The following is a 16,942-nucleotide window of genomic DNA, read 5'->3' as shown; positions in this document are numbered from 1 at the left end:
CTTGTCTCTACATTTTAGAATAAATTCAACAATACCACATTGTTGCATTTATCATTAACATTCTTCCGAGTCCTAGTTGTATGGCTTTCCTTTCTCCAGTTATTAATTAATAACCTCTTGAATGTTAACCTATGGGCTGGGCATCTGCAATGGAAAAATTAACTGGCCAATTTCTTTAAAACCAGGGCCTATATAAGGATCCTCCTTATACCTACAGGATCCCCCCACCCCTAGAATACATAGGAAAGACTTTAGGGGTTCTGATTATATCAAAACATTGCAGATCCTCACTTCACAGTGCTCCTAGCACAAAAGCCGATTTTGGGAAGCACTATACTACAATGTAGGCAGTGAAATGTGCGATTGCACTAAACGCAGGGCATTTAACACTCATTTTATAAGGGTCCTCCTTGTAGATACCTGACCTCTAACCCCTCTAACCCCTTGGACACCTAGGGGAACCCCTGGGGATACCTAATATGCCCCAACATTGTAGTTTATCAATTTGTAAGTGCCCCAAGCCCAAGAGTCAAGATTGAGCACAATTTGCATTTTAAAAGCAGTCCTCCAACACAGGCCTGCTTTTAAACTGACCTCTGGCTACAGCAGTGCACACATGCAAGAGCAGGAAGGGCTGCTGTCCTCTAAACCACTATTCCCTAATATATATATATACTAGGGACTTAAAGGTAGTTTCAATCCCTATGCCCTATTATGTATTATGGCCGTATAGGAGAGATCCTGTCAATCATGGATGTACCCTAACCATAGTGCACCCTATTGTATGTAGGTGTTTTTACTCTATTTGTAAGTGTCTCTTTCAACATAGCACTGGCCCTGGGCCTGGTTAGTCAGAGGCCAGGGTCAGTCAGAGTGAGGTACCACCAGTACAAGTCATCAAAAAGTTGGGGAGTGCCCAGGGCACAGATGGCTTTGCAACAACCCAGAAGTTAAAACATAACACCATGGTTGGGGGTTCTCTTTAATAATCAGAATTGATTTCCATCCTAATGAACCTATTTTCCAACCTTAGGATAATGAAAGACTGGGTAAAAATCATACGTTCTAATCTATAACTTGCAGTTTTCATGCAGCTCTTTGATGATGGTTAATAGCTCACTGTTCAATGTTAGGATTTTAACTTATAAACTGCAAATAGCAAAAGAATCTCTCAGACAAAAGCAGTAACTCACTGACCTATTTACATGATATGCATTTTGTGATCTGCCTGGTACACGTTCTTTGCAGCAGGCATATTAACACATTGTGGCTACCTTACCATGGGTCAAAACTTACAGTAGTCAGACCTCTGATCTCTCTCAATAAAGATCATTAATCACCAAAGTTATCTTCACATTTTTATTGTTGCCTGAAAATTGCTGGAGACCAGGAATGCAGCAGCAGGTACTTTTCAAACAGTAATGCACTTACAAACATGACACCCTCACCCGAAGTCAGCGACCTTTTTTGCTTGGTGCATGAAGATGCAAGATTCATATACATGTTTTTTTAACATTTGGTCTGATTACTATGTGAATGTAAATAACAATAAAACATACATGCAAACTGTGACTACATGCCTGCTTTTCTCAATATTTTACTTCAAAACTATGCGACTGTATTTGCTTAACGGGTGGTGATTTGTATAGGGTCAATGGAAAGTTCACAAGGTTGTCCCTGTCCCCCCCCAGAATTTTAGTGTCTCCTATGCCCCTGACCACGGACTGAAATTAATTTAAGCATCCCACCCATTTTAAACAAAGGACAGCAAAGCATTTGAGCTTTCTTTTCTGGCTCCTACTACTAGTAAGTGTTGATCAAAACTGTAAACTTCTTTTTTTAATTTGTGTGCATTGCCTTTTAAGTGGCCTGAAGTTATCAACCATTGCAATTTGTGGGTTTGTGAAGCTTGCTGACTTTTAGATCATTGCTTGATAAATACGTCTACAGGAAAAAAAATACAATTTGTGCAAGAGAATGTTCTCCTAAAGGCATTTTTTGGTAGAGAATTCTCGTCTTTTTTCAATTAGCTAATTTAAAGCCCCTGCATGTTTGGTCCTACATTAAAATGGATGGAACCTCATTCATTTGGCCCGAAGCACTGACTGCTAGACACAGGTCATTTTTTTCTAAATTAAGCAATTTGTCATTTTTTTGGGGTGTCCACCAGCGAGTGAAGTTTGGAGATGGCAATTTAAATTTTATAACTGAATTATAACCTGTCTTCACCGGGTAAGGTAGACTATTATTTCTGGTTGCTTCTCATATTTCGATAATAATTATTTTAAAATGAAAAGGCCTTTGACAAATTGGAAACGATAGTAGTATTTAAGACAACATTCATCCAGTTATTTTGTCTTTTGCACTTTTTAATCTAGAAATCGAATAATAGCTGATCGAAGTGAGCTTTTATATTGTGAACAGATAGTTATTAACTTATGGTGTGTTCTTATGATTATCATATGTTTCCCTACACAATTAGAGTTGTATTTAAATGTACTTGATATACAGAAATCGGATTACTTGGCTTGGATTGGCTTTCTATATAACTTTCCTAATATGATCCTCTTGGTATGATGACATACTGATATTGAGGGACACTTTGCTTTCCTGACGTGGCTGAGCTTCAGACTCTCACCTGAGGACGCCGCTTTTTCTTGCTGTGGGCTTGTGGACTTGGGGCTTTGCTGCCGCCCCCACTCCTCGCTTCGCACATCTTGCAGCTGGTGGTGACGCTGTGAGGCTGTTGGGCGGCTCAATAGAGGTGGAGCATCGCGCTGCAGGGACTCACTCTCCCAGGAGTCCCTGCACGGCCCTTGACACCTGGCCTGCGCACCCTGTGAGCCCCGCCCCCGGACCGCCATAATCTCTATTTGTTTGGAGTAGTTCCTCGCTTCGCGGGACGCCGGACGAAGCCCGGGCAAAGGGCGGGCCGTCTGTGGCCGTCCGGGGCCGTTCGTGGCTGGGCTGGGCCACCCCTCTGAAATCTGTCTTTTGGCTGCGAAGGATCCCTGAACTCCTGTTATTCCCCAACTGTTCCAGGACTAAGAGTCTCACTGAAGGTACTGTGTCCATACCCTGCCATCCCTGCCATGTCAATGCCAACTTGATCGGGCAAAAACTTGAGAAGGGGGGGTATGGGTGAAGAGGGGGGTTTGGTTGGCACCATGGATAAGTTTATCACCCGTGTGGCCACTGTCATAGAAAAGGAGATCGCTATGACAGAGCGGCGTATTTCTCGAGGACCCCTTGTTAATAAACGGTCATCGCTGGGCCCGTTAGCCAGCGCGTCCTCTCGACCCATTAATCCCTGCATCTCCTCCCCTGGACCACCCCCAGGTGGCCGCTCTAAGAGCAAGTATAGATAGGTTGGAGAGTCTGACGGCTGAAGCTTATCTAGCTGAAAGCAATGCTGCCCCAGACCCCCCGGATAGCGAGTCAACTGCCCCTACACCGTCCTTGGTTATAACTCCTACCCATGTGAACACACCCCTTCAACCTGCACTTGTAGTATAGGCACAAATACATCCTGTTCCAATTAAACGAAAAAGAATGGCTAGCCCTCAGAAAGGCAGATTGATTAAACCATACAAGAGATCCCGGGGATTAGGCATTAGGCCAGGTGGTGCCCAAAAGGTAGTGGGACGGGACACCAACACTTTGACGGGAGCAAAGGGGGGGGACAGTGCCCAATGTTTGTACAAACCAGATTAGTGATCTTGCAGGGACCTCACCCCCACCCTCACCCAAAGACTTCCATCGCAAATATAGAAAAAATTATGAAAGTATTACTTCTCCCTGTATGAGAGAGAATCCAAGGGCTGTCAGGGCAGATGGATAAATTAGAGCAAACAACCTTAGACAACTTCTTCTCCCTAAAATGGTGTATCAAGTTGCAGTTAAGAATTAGGGAGGAGAGGTCTGGGGGAGGACCGGACAGCAGGGAGACTCCGATCGCCCCACAAGGTCCTACTCCTATACCCAATATTATAGCTGGTCCTGCACCTGTGCCGGTAGTGATTGTTCCTGCTCCCAACTCCGCGGCTCGTCCAGGGGTAGCCAAGAAGCCCGGGCCGTTGGCACCTAATGCCGCAGTCAATTCGAAGCCTTCCAAGGCTAATACTATTCCAGCTAAAAAGACGACATGTCCCAGGGCTAATGGCACCCCTGGACGAGCAAGCATTAAAACTCAAGCCTCCAGTAATGCCCCTGAGAGTACCTCCCCTAAAATAGATAAACCAGTACCAGCCAATGCCTTGCAGTCAGGCAGGGGCCTTAAGGGGGGGATAGTTCCAAATGCCAATCTACCTCCCGACTGCCAGCCTTTTGTGGCAGTACTGACTGGGGTGCCCGAAATTAGTCCAGGCAAACAAGAGTCTTATGTGGAATTGCTGAATAAAATCTTATTCTGGCTTAAAGAAAATAGACCCTTGCCTGATACCTGGGATGGGCGGGTAATTTATGTAAGGAGAGTTGGCTGGATCGGCACTAGACCAAAAATCACAAGCGGGGATTGTATCATAGTAAATTTTGAGGACCCAAGGGTTGCCAGTTATGTGTGTTCTTTTCCCATCAGGGAGCATGGCTCAACAGGTAGCGGTGGAGTAATAAGCACACGTGACCTCAGCTTCTTTAATCCCCCAAATCTATCAACTAGGCCAGTCGGAACACCTATGTGGGAGGAACGGGGTGGCAGGCAGGCCCGTGGTAATTCCTCCCAATTCAGTCTATTTTGCAACAGCCCGTTCCAGCCGCAGGGTCGGTTGTGGCATAACTATTGACGTGCTAGCTGCCCCTTACGGGAGAAGCATGCAGAGGCATTTGGTGAGAAATCAAGCGACAGTCCAACCTCTAGTGGGGATCTGGTGAGGCCTCCTACTTGCACCCCTTTTGCTCCCACTATGTTGGTGGATCATCTGTCTGTGGATGGTGCTGTAGACCTTGAGCTTGCACGCCCTCCCTTCGAGGTGCCTGGGGGAGTATCTTTATTCTTGGTCCCGGAGGAGGCCCCTAGCATTGTGCCTGACCCCCTTGTGAGCGAATTAGTGCTGGGGCGTGGAGGAGCTGGCGACGTAGCCCTGAAGGTGGTTAGCTGGAATATAGCGGGTCTTGCAAGCAATACAGGCATACCTGAATGGAATTCATTTGTTGAATCTTTCAGGATTTGCTTGTTCCAGGAAACTTGGTGCCTGGAACCATGTCACAAGGTGGGTTATACTACCTACTTTGTTTCCGCAATACAATCGCCTGGTGGGAAGGGCCGCCCCTCTGGCGGTCTACTAATTTGGGCAAGTATTTCCCTGGGATTCTCTATTAGATGCATAGCCACTAAGTCACCAGATTTGCAGAGAATAACAGTGAGAGGGCCGCGTGGGGGGAGGGTGCTTGAAGTCTTTAATATCTATGTCAGAGGCTCAAGGGGTGGTACATCCACACTGTCCCTTACGGGCATTGATGAGGAACTTAGATCTAGTGGTGCTGACTCCCTTGTTATACTGGCTGGGGATTTCAATTGTACATTTGAACCCCTTGCTATGGAGGATATATTGGGTACCCGGGAGGACGATGCAAGGAGAGGTATCCCCCCCCCTCACATTACCCCCAATTAGAAGCTGGACCCAAAGTGCCATTGATCTCAATGCCCTTTGTCTGGAACATGGTCTTAGGGCAACCAACGGCAGATCAAACTCAGATCCTAACGGGGCTCATACGTTTAACAGAGTAGGTCATTCCTCATGAATTGACTTTATTCTCTTGAACTATAGACTTTGGGCCCACCTGTTAGATATGGTGGTCTTACCGTCTACTGACAGCGACCACAATCCTCTATCTCTGTCCCTGTCCTCTCTGTGGGCGGGGGTGACCACAGCTCCACTCCCACATGTTTGGAGAACAACACACAAAGTATGCCCCTCCAACTGTGGCAGGCGCCTGAAATGGAACACCATTGCTGCCAATGAGGGGAAGATCCTGGAAATAAAATCCATAATGTCTAACATCTTGCCCCGTTTAGACTTCCCCGCTCTCAGTGTGCACGAGGTTCCCACTTTGTTTGCCCAAACCACCAACGCCTTAAGCGAACTGTTCTTAGTTCATCCTGTAGGCACAAGGGGCAACGCAAGAGGTTGACCCAAGGGTATTGCGGGCTGGTTCTCCCCTGCCTGTCGCGCTGCCAAAAGTGATCTAATTAAGGCGGTGAAAGCCAAGGATGTAGGTCTGATTAGTATTACAAGGAGTAATTGCAGAAGGCCAAGGCTGAGCACGAGAATCAGTTTTGGTATGACCTTAAGGTGGCAAGTTCAAAGAAGGACTCGAAGGGAATCTGGGACTTAATAAGAGCTAGGGACAAACCCGTGGACTCGCTTATAACATGCAATATAACGGAAGGCGCATGGTTCGATCACTTCTCCCAGCTCTACACTATGGCTTCGGGTACTGAGGTAACCCCAACTGAACAGTCCCCCATTGATTGCATTGAGCTTAATGAGGAACTCCTGTTTACATCTAAGGAAGTGGTGGAGGCGATTAAACTTCTTGTCCCCAACAAGGCAGCGGGCCCTGACGGTCTACCAGGGGACTTGCTCCGCATCAATCCAGATGAGTGGGGGAGACTTATTGCTTCCTTACTGAATGCTGGCTTGGCTGGTGCAGCTCTCCCGGATTCATGGAAGGGCGCAGTGGTCGTCCCAATTTTCAAGAAAGGGAGCCAGGAGGAGCCAGCTAATTATCGTCCTATAAGCCTCCTGGACTCCACACAGAAGGTAGCAGGTAAAGTGGTTTTAGGAAGGGTCTTGCAGTGGGTAGAGGAGAAGCATATCCTTTCTGACTACCAGGCTGGCTTCAGATCAGGTATGGGGACAATAGAGCAATCATTCAGGCTTATGATGCTTTATTGGAAAGTGGTTCGACTGGGCAAAGGCAGTCTGTACCTAGAATTTATAGATCTACGGACTGCCTTTGACCTGAACCACGTAGCCAACTTTGGAGTGTGCTCGACGCACTGGGAATTCCCCCATACTTATTAAGCATGCTGATAAAGCTGCATGCTGACAACTTTGCACAGATCAGGTGGGGTAACCAGGGACAAAAAACATCACGTATTCCTGTAAATAGAGGGGTCCGCCAGGGATGTGTGCTAGCCCCCACTCTGTTTTCTTTGTATGTCAACGGAGTGGTGGAGCACCTGCTACAACATCCTGCAGACGCACCATCCTGGCTGGCAGGAGAATACCTACCCTCTTATTTGCAGATGATACCCTCCTGATCTCCAAAACCCCAGCAGGCCTGCAGAATCTTCTAACTAGCTTTAAGTCCTTCTGTGATTCTAGGGGACTAGTTATCAATACAGGGAAGACCAAGTACCTAGTCCTAAACCCCCCGAAGAATACCGTCAAACCACCTACCCTTGACTCAGTTCCACTCGAGAGGGTCAAGGAGTTCGATTACCTCGGTATTCATCTCTGAGACTCCATGAGTTGGAAATGTCATCACCAAAAGATGCTGCTGACCCACAAGAGGGTGGTGGGCACCCTCCTTAATGAACAGCGTGCCTCAACCCGCAAACCCATTGCACCGGTACTTGACATCTATAGGGCAAGAGGTGTCAGTGCAGCTCTTTATGGGGCGGAACTCTGGGGTGTGGAGAATGTGGACCAGTTGTCCCGGTCAGAAAACAAATTCCACAAGGACTTAATGGGGCTCTCCTACAGTACGCCAACTCTACCACTCCTCCTAGATATGGGTACTCGGCCTATTAGTGACCAGGCGAGGTTGCGCCCTCTTCTCTTGTGGGCGCATATTTGGAGAGTCCCTGAAATGTCCAGCTATGCAGAAGGCCTAAAATGTTATGTTATGTTATGTTAGTGCTATTTGTATTACGCACGGCTGCTCCAGCGAAGGAGCGTCCCGGCGCACCGACAAGGTGGCGAACACAACACAACTGGGGAACAGAAATAATTATTAAGAAAATGGGGAGTGAAGGATTTAACAAGTTCTTTCAACGCCTGGCTGGTCTAAGATCCTCTGGTTAAGGGAAGTCAAGCACCTTCTTACAGACCTGGGCCATGAAGACGCTTGGACTACCAGAACTGCCCCGGCCAAGCCAGCTTTGAAGAAGCTATACTGGAGTTGGGTGTTTGATGGCAGACATAGTAACGCTAATTTGTGTAGGTCCACTATGGATTTCCTCTTGGTCAAGGAGGTGCACTTTTGCAAGCCGTATCTGGATATTATTCTAAAACCCTGGGACAGGGCTCTATACTTTAAATTTAGGGTAGGCCTACTCCCAGTTGGGAATCTGACCTCCAGGTGGAAGGTCCCGGCACAGACAATTCCCTTCTGCCCCTTCTGTGAGACCAGGATAGAGTCAGTTCCCCACCTGTTGTTTGAATGCCCTGCCTATGCAGTTTCTCGCCGCAGATGGTTGAAACCACTCTTTAGAGAGCTTGGGACTAGATCCCACAAGGAGGCCCTACGAATTTTGAAAACGGACCCGCGGCCCCTGTTTGCATGTGGAATGGTGAAATTTCTAGGTTGGGCATGGCGTATTAGATCCTCCTGATCTCAAAAACCCCAGCAGGCCTGCAGAATCTTCTAACTAGCTTTAAGTCCTTCTGTGCACCTTGTTTAATATGTATTTTTAGACTGTTCTTATGTAATTTATTTGCGCCATTGTAATATGAACTGTATGCTTTCTATTTATGCATTGGCTTTTTAACTGTTTTTATCTATTTGTAATGCTTTTTAAGATATGTAACATATCGAAATGAAGCCTATTTGATTTGATTTGATATTGAGGCTATGGAAATGCATTGACTAAAAATGAAAGATGTATGCTTGAATTAAAAATGCACGTTTTGCTCATTTATGTGTACTGTTGCTAAACACTTTACTATAATGGCTTTCTTAGGAAAACAGTTCTTTGGAACAGTAACTCTAAACAAAAAATATTCAACGGCCGTTATGGAACCCGGGTCTGCAGAATATAAAGAGTTATATCAGGAAGTCCAAGTCTTTGTAAGTTATTGCATGTTTTGTTAACTTCAATCATACGAGTTTTGAAAATGCTTGATTTATTACATTAATTAGCATTAGAGTTCCATGCATTTTGCAGGCGTGGGGTGTTTGACTGGTGGGATCCAGGAACACCACACCCAAGTTACTATTGCAGTACCTGACCGCCTGTTCTTGGCTCTCGACCACTATCTGTTTCGTATGTGCAGATAAGGCACTGTGAGTCAGATTAAGAGTTTGGTGGAAGCTTTACTCTGTCATAGACAAAACGGATATGCCACCCCCTTCATTACTAGTGCATTATATCCTATGGCACTTCTAAAACTGTGGACGTAACGTTTGTGAGCAGTACCCGTTCGCCAAGCTCAACAGCAGACCATCTGTTGTCAATATCAGACTTTTTACACAGTTTTGTGTATTAATGCAGTTGTACTTTTTTATCGTTCTTGAATTATTTATTCTTAGCCTCTTTGTTAAATATGTAAAGTACACTCCATTGTTTGAGTATTTCGAAGGAATTGTTTAGCGCTCAGTTGACAAATGTTTCGCCGTGAATTTAGGTGTGCTCTCTCCTATATCGAGCGGTTTAAATAGTAGCAGTGGGATTTTCAGTTAAACGCTTGGTGAGACCAGAAAACATCTGCGGCAAGCAAATATTTTCTACTTGTTAACTATAAAAAAAAACTAGGATATGGTAAGTACATACGTAAATGGTAAATGTATATAGCACATTATACACTAGAGCATTTCTAAGCACTCGGTGCCAAGAATTGAAGCATCTTAGTCATAAGCCAAAACTTCTGGTAGGAAGGAGGGTTCTGTCCTTAGTGAAGTGGGAAGATTGTTTCATAATTTAGGATCAAGGAGGGGACGGTACTCCCTCCCATCCATGCATGTGTAGCTAGAAAGGTGGATGGGCTTGGACATCTAGGCAGGTGGAAAGATTGGATAGTAGATTTTTCCCATGTTAATTGTGCGAGGCAGTATTGGAGAGGGCCATGTCCTCCATTTACAGGCACTTGAAAGCAATCCTACAATCCGCATAGGGGCAGTGAAGTTTGATTCAAACTGTAGACACAGGAGCGCCTTTTTTTGGATTCATAATAAGTCCTACCCTATAATTTTGCATGAGCTGCACCTAAGCAAGATTTTATTTTAATCCTAGATACACGTGTAGGTGCCTGTGTGCCAAGGAAACAGACTGTATGGACACAATATCTGACGCTAATCAATCCTTTATTGAACAGCCCTTTCTATTACTTTTGTTCTTTTTTACTGGGGGAGCATGAATCCACCCATGCTGTCCCCATCACCCACTATAGCAGAAAATCCCAGTTTTTTCTAGATGCATCTAATATTATCAAATTGGAGTTTGTTGAGTGAGTCAAGCTACTCCCACTGCTGAGGAATTTGTAATGCTCATGGTTTTGTGTGGCAGTATCTGGCATGACGTGGGCTGTGTGGCTGATGATTGCCTTGAGTCATCGGCATATGGTCCAATGCGTTCAGAGTAAGGAAGATCCTCTAAGTCTGATGTTTATTTTGGGGGTTGTTTGTGAGAACATTTTCTTAAGATTGCTGTGACTTTTGATTTTGTTGATCTAAGAGATTGTGACAGCATGCTCTCTGAGATTGCCAAATTGACAAGTGTTTTCCTACAGAAATTTCACTTCACTAGGGTGAAGTTGGAGATCTTTTTGATTCAATTACCTGTGATGAGATGCTCCTTGAGTTTAGAGATGGTTCCCTAGCCATTACCTGTTCTCAGATTTCTCATCCACATGAAGCACTACTTGGAACTAGAGAATCTTACTCATATCTGACAAATTCAATTCTTTCTCATCCTAGTTTGATGAGTGCTGCTGACAACGTTGATGAGAATTTGTTTCTTTGTCGCTTTGGATCAGGTGGATATTGTCTTTGTTGCTCCCTTGTTTGACTGATCACTGCTTCCCAGTTCTCCCTCCTTTGTGGTGTCTTTCTCAGATGCATTTGTGTTCTAAGTTCCAAGGTGCGGTTACATTGACAAATCTTGGGTGGCTTGTGGCTTCTTCTCTTCTCTTAGGCCTTCTATTGTCTGTCCCACTTTTATGGAAGATACCACTGCTGAACACCTTCTTGCTTGTGTTTGTGAGGCTTGATGCCCCTTATCCACTCACTTCCTTGATGTGATGTTTCTGAACCTTAGTCTGTCTCTAGATGACCAGTATCCTGCCTCACTCTCATCTTCAGTTGGAGTCATTCGCCACCAAAATTGCGTGCCACATCTTTGGTTGTGAAATTTGTGGGCTGACCAAGATTTTTCTTTTTCCTCACTCTCCTTCGCTTCTCTCTCAGTCTCAAGTGTCTTCCTTGATGGCGTGTGAGACATCCCCTCTCTTTTTCTTAATTATTTATTTGAGGTGTGATTCTTCATATTTGGCTAGTGCACAATTATTGCCCCTTAATGGTTGTTGTTTTTTAGCAGTTTGAATTGCATGGTTGATGACAGGCAGCCATAAATGATTCAAATTGTATTGCAGAGACGTTTTAAGGCATGGGCAAAGGGGGCAATTGCCAGGGGACCCACTTTTCAATGCCCCCCGCTAAAGTGATCTTTCTCCCCTCTATGTATCAGCATCTATCTCTGTCTAACTCCACCTATGATTTTCTCTACCCAGTCTTACATTTAGGAATTTAGAAATCCCAAGAAAGACTTTCAGCTGTTTTTGTGTAAAAGATAAACTATAATTCAACACTGTTTGTCATTATGTAGTCACAAATTATCAGGAAATTGGTAATAGAATTGTAATTTGTTTCAAATAGGGTGCCCCAAGATATTCCTTGCCCAGGGCCCTAAAATCCATAATGACATCTTAATTTGAGAATTTTTTAAAAGAGCAATGTTGTACCAGGGCTTGTAGCCTTGCAGCAAAAGCTCCATAGGATTTGCCCAGTTCCTGGCATGCCAGGTTCAAAATGTGATGTTCTTGAACGACATTCCTTTCAGGGTAGAAGTTTGCACACATTGCTTCTTTGCTTTGCTTTTTTATATGTCCATCTTGTAGAATGTTCTGAATGCTTACAATCATGCCCTACTAGATCAATCAGAATCGGCAATTCAATCAATCAATCAGGCCTTTGGTAAGTGTGACTATTCACTCGTAAGGGTCTGAAGGCGCTGGGGGTGGCAGGGGGTGCATGCTCCAGTCCATCAAGGAGGCGGTCTGTCAAAGAGCCAGGTTTTGAGATTTCTTCTGAAGGTGGGGAGCGATGTTGTGACTGCGGTGCAGCGGAAGGGCGTTCCAGGCTCTGGCCGCGAGGAAGGAGGAGCGGCCTCCCAATCTGGTCTTTCTGCTGCAGTGGACCATAGCGTAGGAGAGCTGAGCTGATCTAAGGGCCCTTGGGGTGGGTGGAATTTGAGTCGACTGTTCAGGTATGCTGGTCCGTTGTCATGGAGGGCCTTGTGAGCGGGGGTGAGCATCTTGAATTTAACTCAAGCCTCGATGGGGAGTCAGTGTAGTATGGCCAGGTGGTGGGAGATGTGGCAGTGTCTTGGCAGGTTGAGGACCAGTATTGCGGCAGTGTTCTGGTTGTTCTGTAGCTTGCGGGTGAGGTTTTTGTTTATTCCAGCATAGAGTGCGTTGCCATAGTCGAGTCTGCCGGTGTCCAGGGCATGCATGACTGTCTTTCTGTGTTCGAGGGGGATCCATTTGAAGGTCTTACGTAGGAGGCAGTGGGTGTGGAAGCAGGAGAATGAGACAGAGTTGATCTGACGGTCCATTTTGAGTCCAGGAAGATTCCCAGGTTGTGTGCGTGGTCTGTGGGGGTGGGTGGGTTTCCGAGGGGGGGGGGGCAGGTGTCGTTCCAGGTGTCAGGGTTTGGCCCGATGATGAGTACTTCTGTGCTGTTGGTGTTTAGTTGCAGGCAGCTGTTTTTCATTCATTTGGCGACGGCTTCCATGCCTTCTCGAAAGTTGTGTCTGGCGGTGTTGGGGTCGTTGGATAGGGAGAGGATGAGTTTGGTGTCATCTACGTATGACACAATGTTGAGTCCGTAGGTTCTGACGATGGGGGCCAGCGGAGCCATGTAGGTGTTGAATAGCGTCGGGCTGAGGGAGGAACCCTGGGGGACTCCGCAGGTGGTAGGTGTAGTAATGCCTGAGAGGAAAGGTGGGAGTCTGACCCGCTGTGTTCTGCTGGAGAGGAAGGAGTGGATCCAGCCGAAGCCCTTGTCCCGGATCCCTGCATCGCAGAGTCTGCATATTAGGGTGCGATGAGAGACTGTGTCGAATACCGCTGAGATGTCGAGGAGGATGAGGGCTACTATTTCCCCTTTGTCCAGTAGGGTGCGGATGTTATCTGTTGCGACGAGGAGGATGGTTTATGTACTGTGTTTTTTTCTGAAGCCGGATTGGGAGGAGTCGAGGATGCTGCGCTCTTCGATGAATGTGGCGAGTTGGCTGTAGATGGCTTTCTCGATGACTTTCGCTGGGAACGGGAACAGGGAGATGGGTTCTTCAGGATGGGGTTGACCTCAGCGTGTTTCTAGTCATCGGGCAACGAGGTGGTTGCCAGAGAGCAGTTGATGGTGTGCGGAGCATGAGTGCGATGGGGTTGGCGGCTCTGTTGAAGATGTGTTTGGGGCAGGGGCCCCGGAGTGGATTGACTTCATTGTCATCAGTGTGTCTTCGGTGGTGGGGGCTGTCCAGTTGTAAATCGCTGGCTTCAGGGTGTCGGGGATGGTTGATGAGGGTTCAGTATGTTTATTGTCTTAGATGCTCTTGATTTTGTGGTGAGAAAAGGTGCTGAGCTTGTCGCAGATGTCTTGTGAGGGAGGGATGTCTGTAGATTCGCTGGTGGGTTGGGCGAACTCCTTGATGATGTTGAAGAGTTCTTTGCTGTTGTGTGCGTGTGTGGAGATTATGTCTTCAATCCCTTTTTTCCTCGTTTCTCTGATGAGTTGGTGTTGGGCGTTTGTGGCGGCTCTGAAGTTGTTGTGGGATTCTGTGGAGTTGGTGTTCCTCCAGGCCTTTTTGAGGTGGTGACAAGTGCATCTGGACTCTTGAAGTTCTGTGGTAAACCATCTGGCTTTCTTGGCGTGGCTGTTGTTGTTTTTCTTGAGGTGGGCTATGGTGTTGGCGCTGTCGGGAGATCCATCTGTGCAGGGTTCGGGCGGCGGTGTTGGGGTCAACGTTTTCATCAGTGGTTGGGGTGGAGCTGCTGAGTGAGGAGGTGAGCTGGTAGTCAGTGATTTTGGTTCAGTTTCTTCGTGGGAGAAGGTGCTGGTATTTGTGGATAGTGGGTGTTCTGAAGGTGAAGTGGACACATCAATGGCCTGTCCATGGGAGTTCGGTGGTGTGGCTGAAGGTGATGGAGTTTCCTATAGTGAAGAGGGGGTCGAGGGTGTGTCCTGCTGATTGTGTGGGCTCGGTCACGATCTAGTGTAGTGGTTGTCCAGAGGAATGTGATGTTGGGGTCCAGTTGGTTGTCGAGGTGGAAGTTGAGTTCTCCTAGCAGGGTGTAGTTGGTGGATGCGATGGCCTGTGGGGAGATGATGTCCGTGATGGAGTTGGCAAAAGGTCAGTGGGGTCCAGGGGTTCGGTAGATGAAGGTTCCTCGGAGGGTGGCGGTAGGGCTGGCCAGTATCTTGAAGTGAAGGTGTTCCATCAGGTCTGTGGACTCGTCGGGGAGTGTGCTCAGGCGGAGGATGGATTTTGTGGATGATGGCGATTCCTCCTCCCAGGCGGATGGGGCGGTCCTTCATGAAGATCTTGTATCCTTGGGGAATGGCGATGGTGATGTCCAGTCCGATGTGGTGTTGGACCAGGTTTCGGTGAAGAACGCTACGTCTGGGGTGGTCCTGTCGAGGAGGTCCCAGATTTCAGTGGCGTGTTTGTGGAGTGATCGGATGTTGAGGAGGATGCATTGCAGGGTCTTTAGTTTGGGTGTGTTCTTGCGGGTGGGTTGTGCTGTGTCAATGTTCCTTAATTTCATAGAACAGTGGTTCTTGTTAAATGCAAAGAAATCAGAACAACCGGTAAATATAGAACAGAGTCGATTCTATATGATCTACCCAGCCAGATAGAAAATGTAATACAAATAAATGGATTTTCTGTCAAGGGACAGTTGCAATATCCAGTAGGATACAATCCAGTATCCAAAGCGAAGCAATACACAAAAAAGGTGTGACAAGGTGACAGTTTTAACAGAAAATCCTAAAAAACAGTCAGGTGAAACAGAGAGATTGCATGTTCTTAATTATACATGATGAGCTAAGCATGGTAAGCAGTAACAGCTGTGACACATAGAGATAGAATTGTTTGTGTGCACGCTGTTTTTTATGGTCGACGACGTTTCGATCCCATTCAAGGGGTAACTGGGATCATCATCAGGACAGTGATACTGTAAGCCTGAGATAACACTTTATACAGAACCAAAACCATACTCAAGCGTTTGGGGTAGGGACACAGTAGTCCATGGAAGGGGTGGGAGAATCCGACTCCACGTGTGGCCAAGTTCCTTGGTCTGATGCTCGGGAAAAAGTCAGCTTGGTCCTGGTGGGGAAGCCGAGATCCTTAAAAGCGGAGTAAACGGGCAATGCTGGATTGTGGGAATCCTTGGATTTGAGCGATCAATGTTGTGTTGTGACCGGTCCGTGAATGTGAGCGGTTAATGCAGCGTAGTGACGGGTTTGTGAATAGTGAGCACAATGAATCACATGTGTCAGTGTACCTGGCGGTGCTGTAGGTGTGCCGGCAGTGGTGACATCGGAAGGGTCCGTGGTGCTAGCTTGCAGTTGTTGTTTTGGACTGGTTTGAGTGTGTGGCGTGCCACCCGGTCGTAGTGTTGGCGGTGCGGAGGTCCAGGGTTCCTGGTGCTGGTCGCGGACGGGATGGGTGCACACAGGCTTGCCTTAGATGCGCCAGTGGGGTGCAGCCGCCATTAAGTAGGGGTCGGGGAGGGCTGGACAGCTGAGAGACGGGAGCGGGGAGGGGAACTGGTCTGGCTGGTCGCACTGGGGGAGGTGCCGTGGGGCAGCAGTGGGAAAACGGGGAAAGGAGGCCAAAAGAGTGAGAAAAAGTGAAATGCAGTGAAAAATGAAACAAGAATAAAGGGTGAAATGGAGCACAAGGCAGAGAAAAAGAAGAGAAAAGAGTGAAGGGTCAAGGGGCTAAGGGGTGAAATGGTGAAATGGAGCAGAAAAGGAGTGGAAGAAGGAGGCAGAAAACAGAGTGAGAGAAGGAGTCAGGGGTTCATTGGACCACCAGGGATGAGGTGCAGGTGTAACCTGGGGTGAAGGAGGGCCTCGAACACCAGCACGGCGGGAGTGCAGGGGCTCACAGAGGGCATCACTTAGTAGTTGAGCGGCGTGGGTGGGAGAGCAGTCTTACTGACAGTGAATCAGTGGTCTTGCTCTTGCTTTATCATGAAAGACATCCAGAGAATGCATCCATCCACCTTGTATGTCTTTGCCCAAATGTCTTTGTATTAGCTTCTATGACTGGTTTAGCACTTTGAGTTTACGAGGCAATCTTCATATATTTCTGTTTCTTCCTGCCCAATGATGTAATTTGATAATATGTTGCCACTAAGTATCTCCTTAGTGTGCTTTTCTACTGGATCATTGCTGGAAATCTCTTTCAGACTTTGACCTTTTTAGGTCAAAGCCTACCGGACTGAGGAGCTGTCTGGTTTCTAAAGACTTCTTGGGGACATTCTGAAAGCTTTCCTTGAAATGCATTTCACTCATTACTTACCATTGGGTTCGTGGTTTGTAACTTATATTTGCTTGCTTTCTATTTTCTAGCTTGATTTGTTTTAAGCTGTCTGGCATGTCTTTTTCCCGCCTGTGGTGCATAGCCTGTTTACTGTATTCTTTAACGAGTGCTCACTTTCTGTAAACAGGCCTTTAAATTTTGTTCTTATCTTGTCACATTTGCTGTGCATGC

At 46.7% G+C, this 16,942-nt stretch overlaps 1 protein-coding gene across 4 annotated transcripts in view; it reads left to right on the top strand.

Moving 5' to 3' along the window:
* Window positions 1-16,942, top strand: part of MUC13 (mucin 13, cell surface associated) — an 818,501-nt gene that overhangs the window by 362,238 nt on the left and 439,321 nt on the right. For all 4 annotated transcript variants that reach the window (XR_015308476.1, XR_015308475.1, XM_086957098.1 and 1 more), the window contains exon 8: window positions 8,909-9,015. Coding sequence is in view for 2 of the 4 variants with exons in the window: in XM_086957098.1 (XP_086813224.1) it covers window positions 8,909-9,015 (107 nt within the window). In the remaining 2 variants the exon portion in view is untranslated. The remainder of the gene's footprint in view (window positions 1-8,908; window positions 9,016-16,942) is intronic.

The sequence above is a fragment of the Lissotriton vulgaris genome, chromosome 2_1, assembly GCF_964263255.1.
Source record: "Lissotriton vulgaris chromosome 2_1, aLisVul1.2, whole genome shotgun sequence".
Taxonomy (NCBI): domain Eukaryota; kingdom Metazoa; phylum Chordata; class Amphibia; order Caudata; family Salamandridae; genus Lissotriton; species Lissotriton vulgaris.
This window is presented reverse-complemented; position numbering and strand designations above follow the sequence as displayed.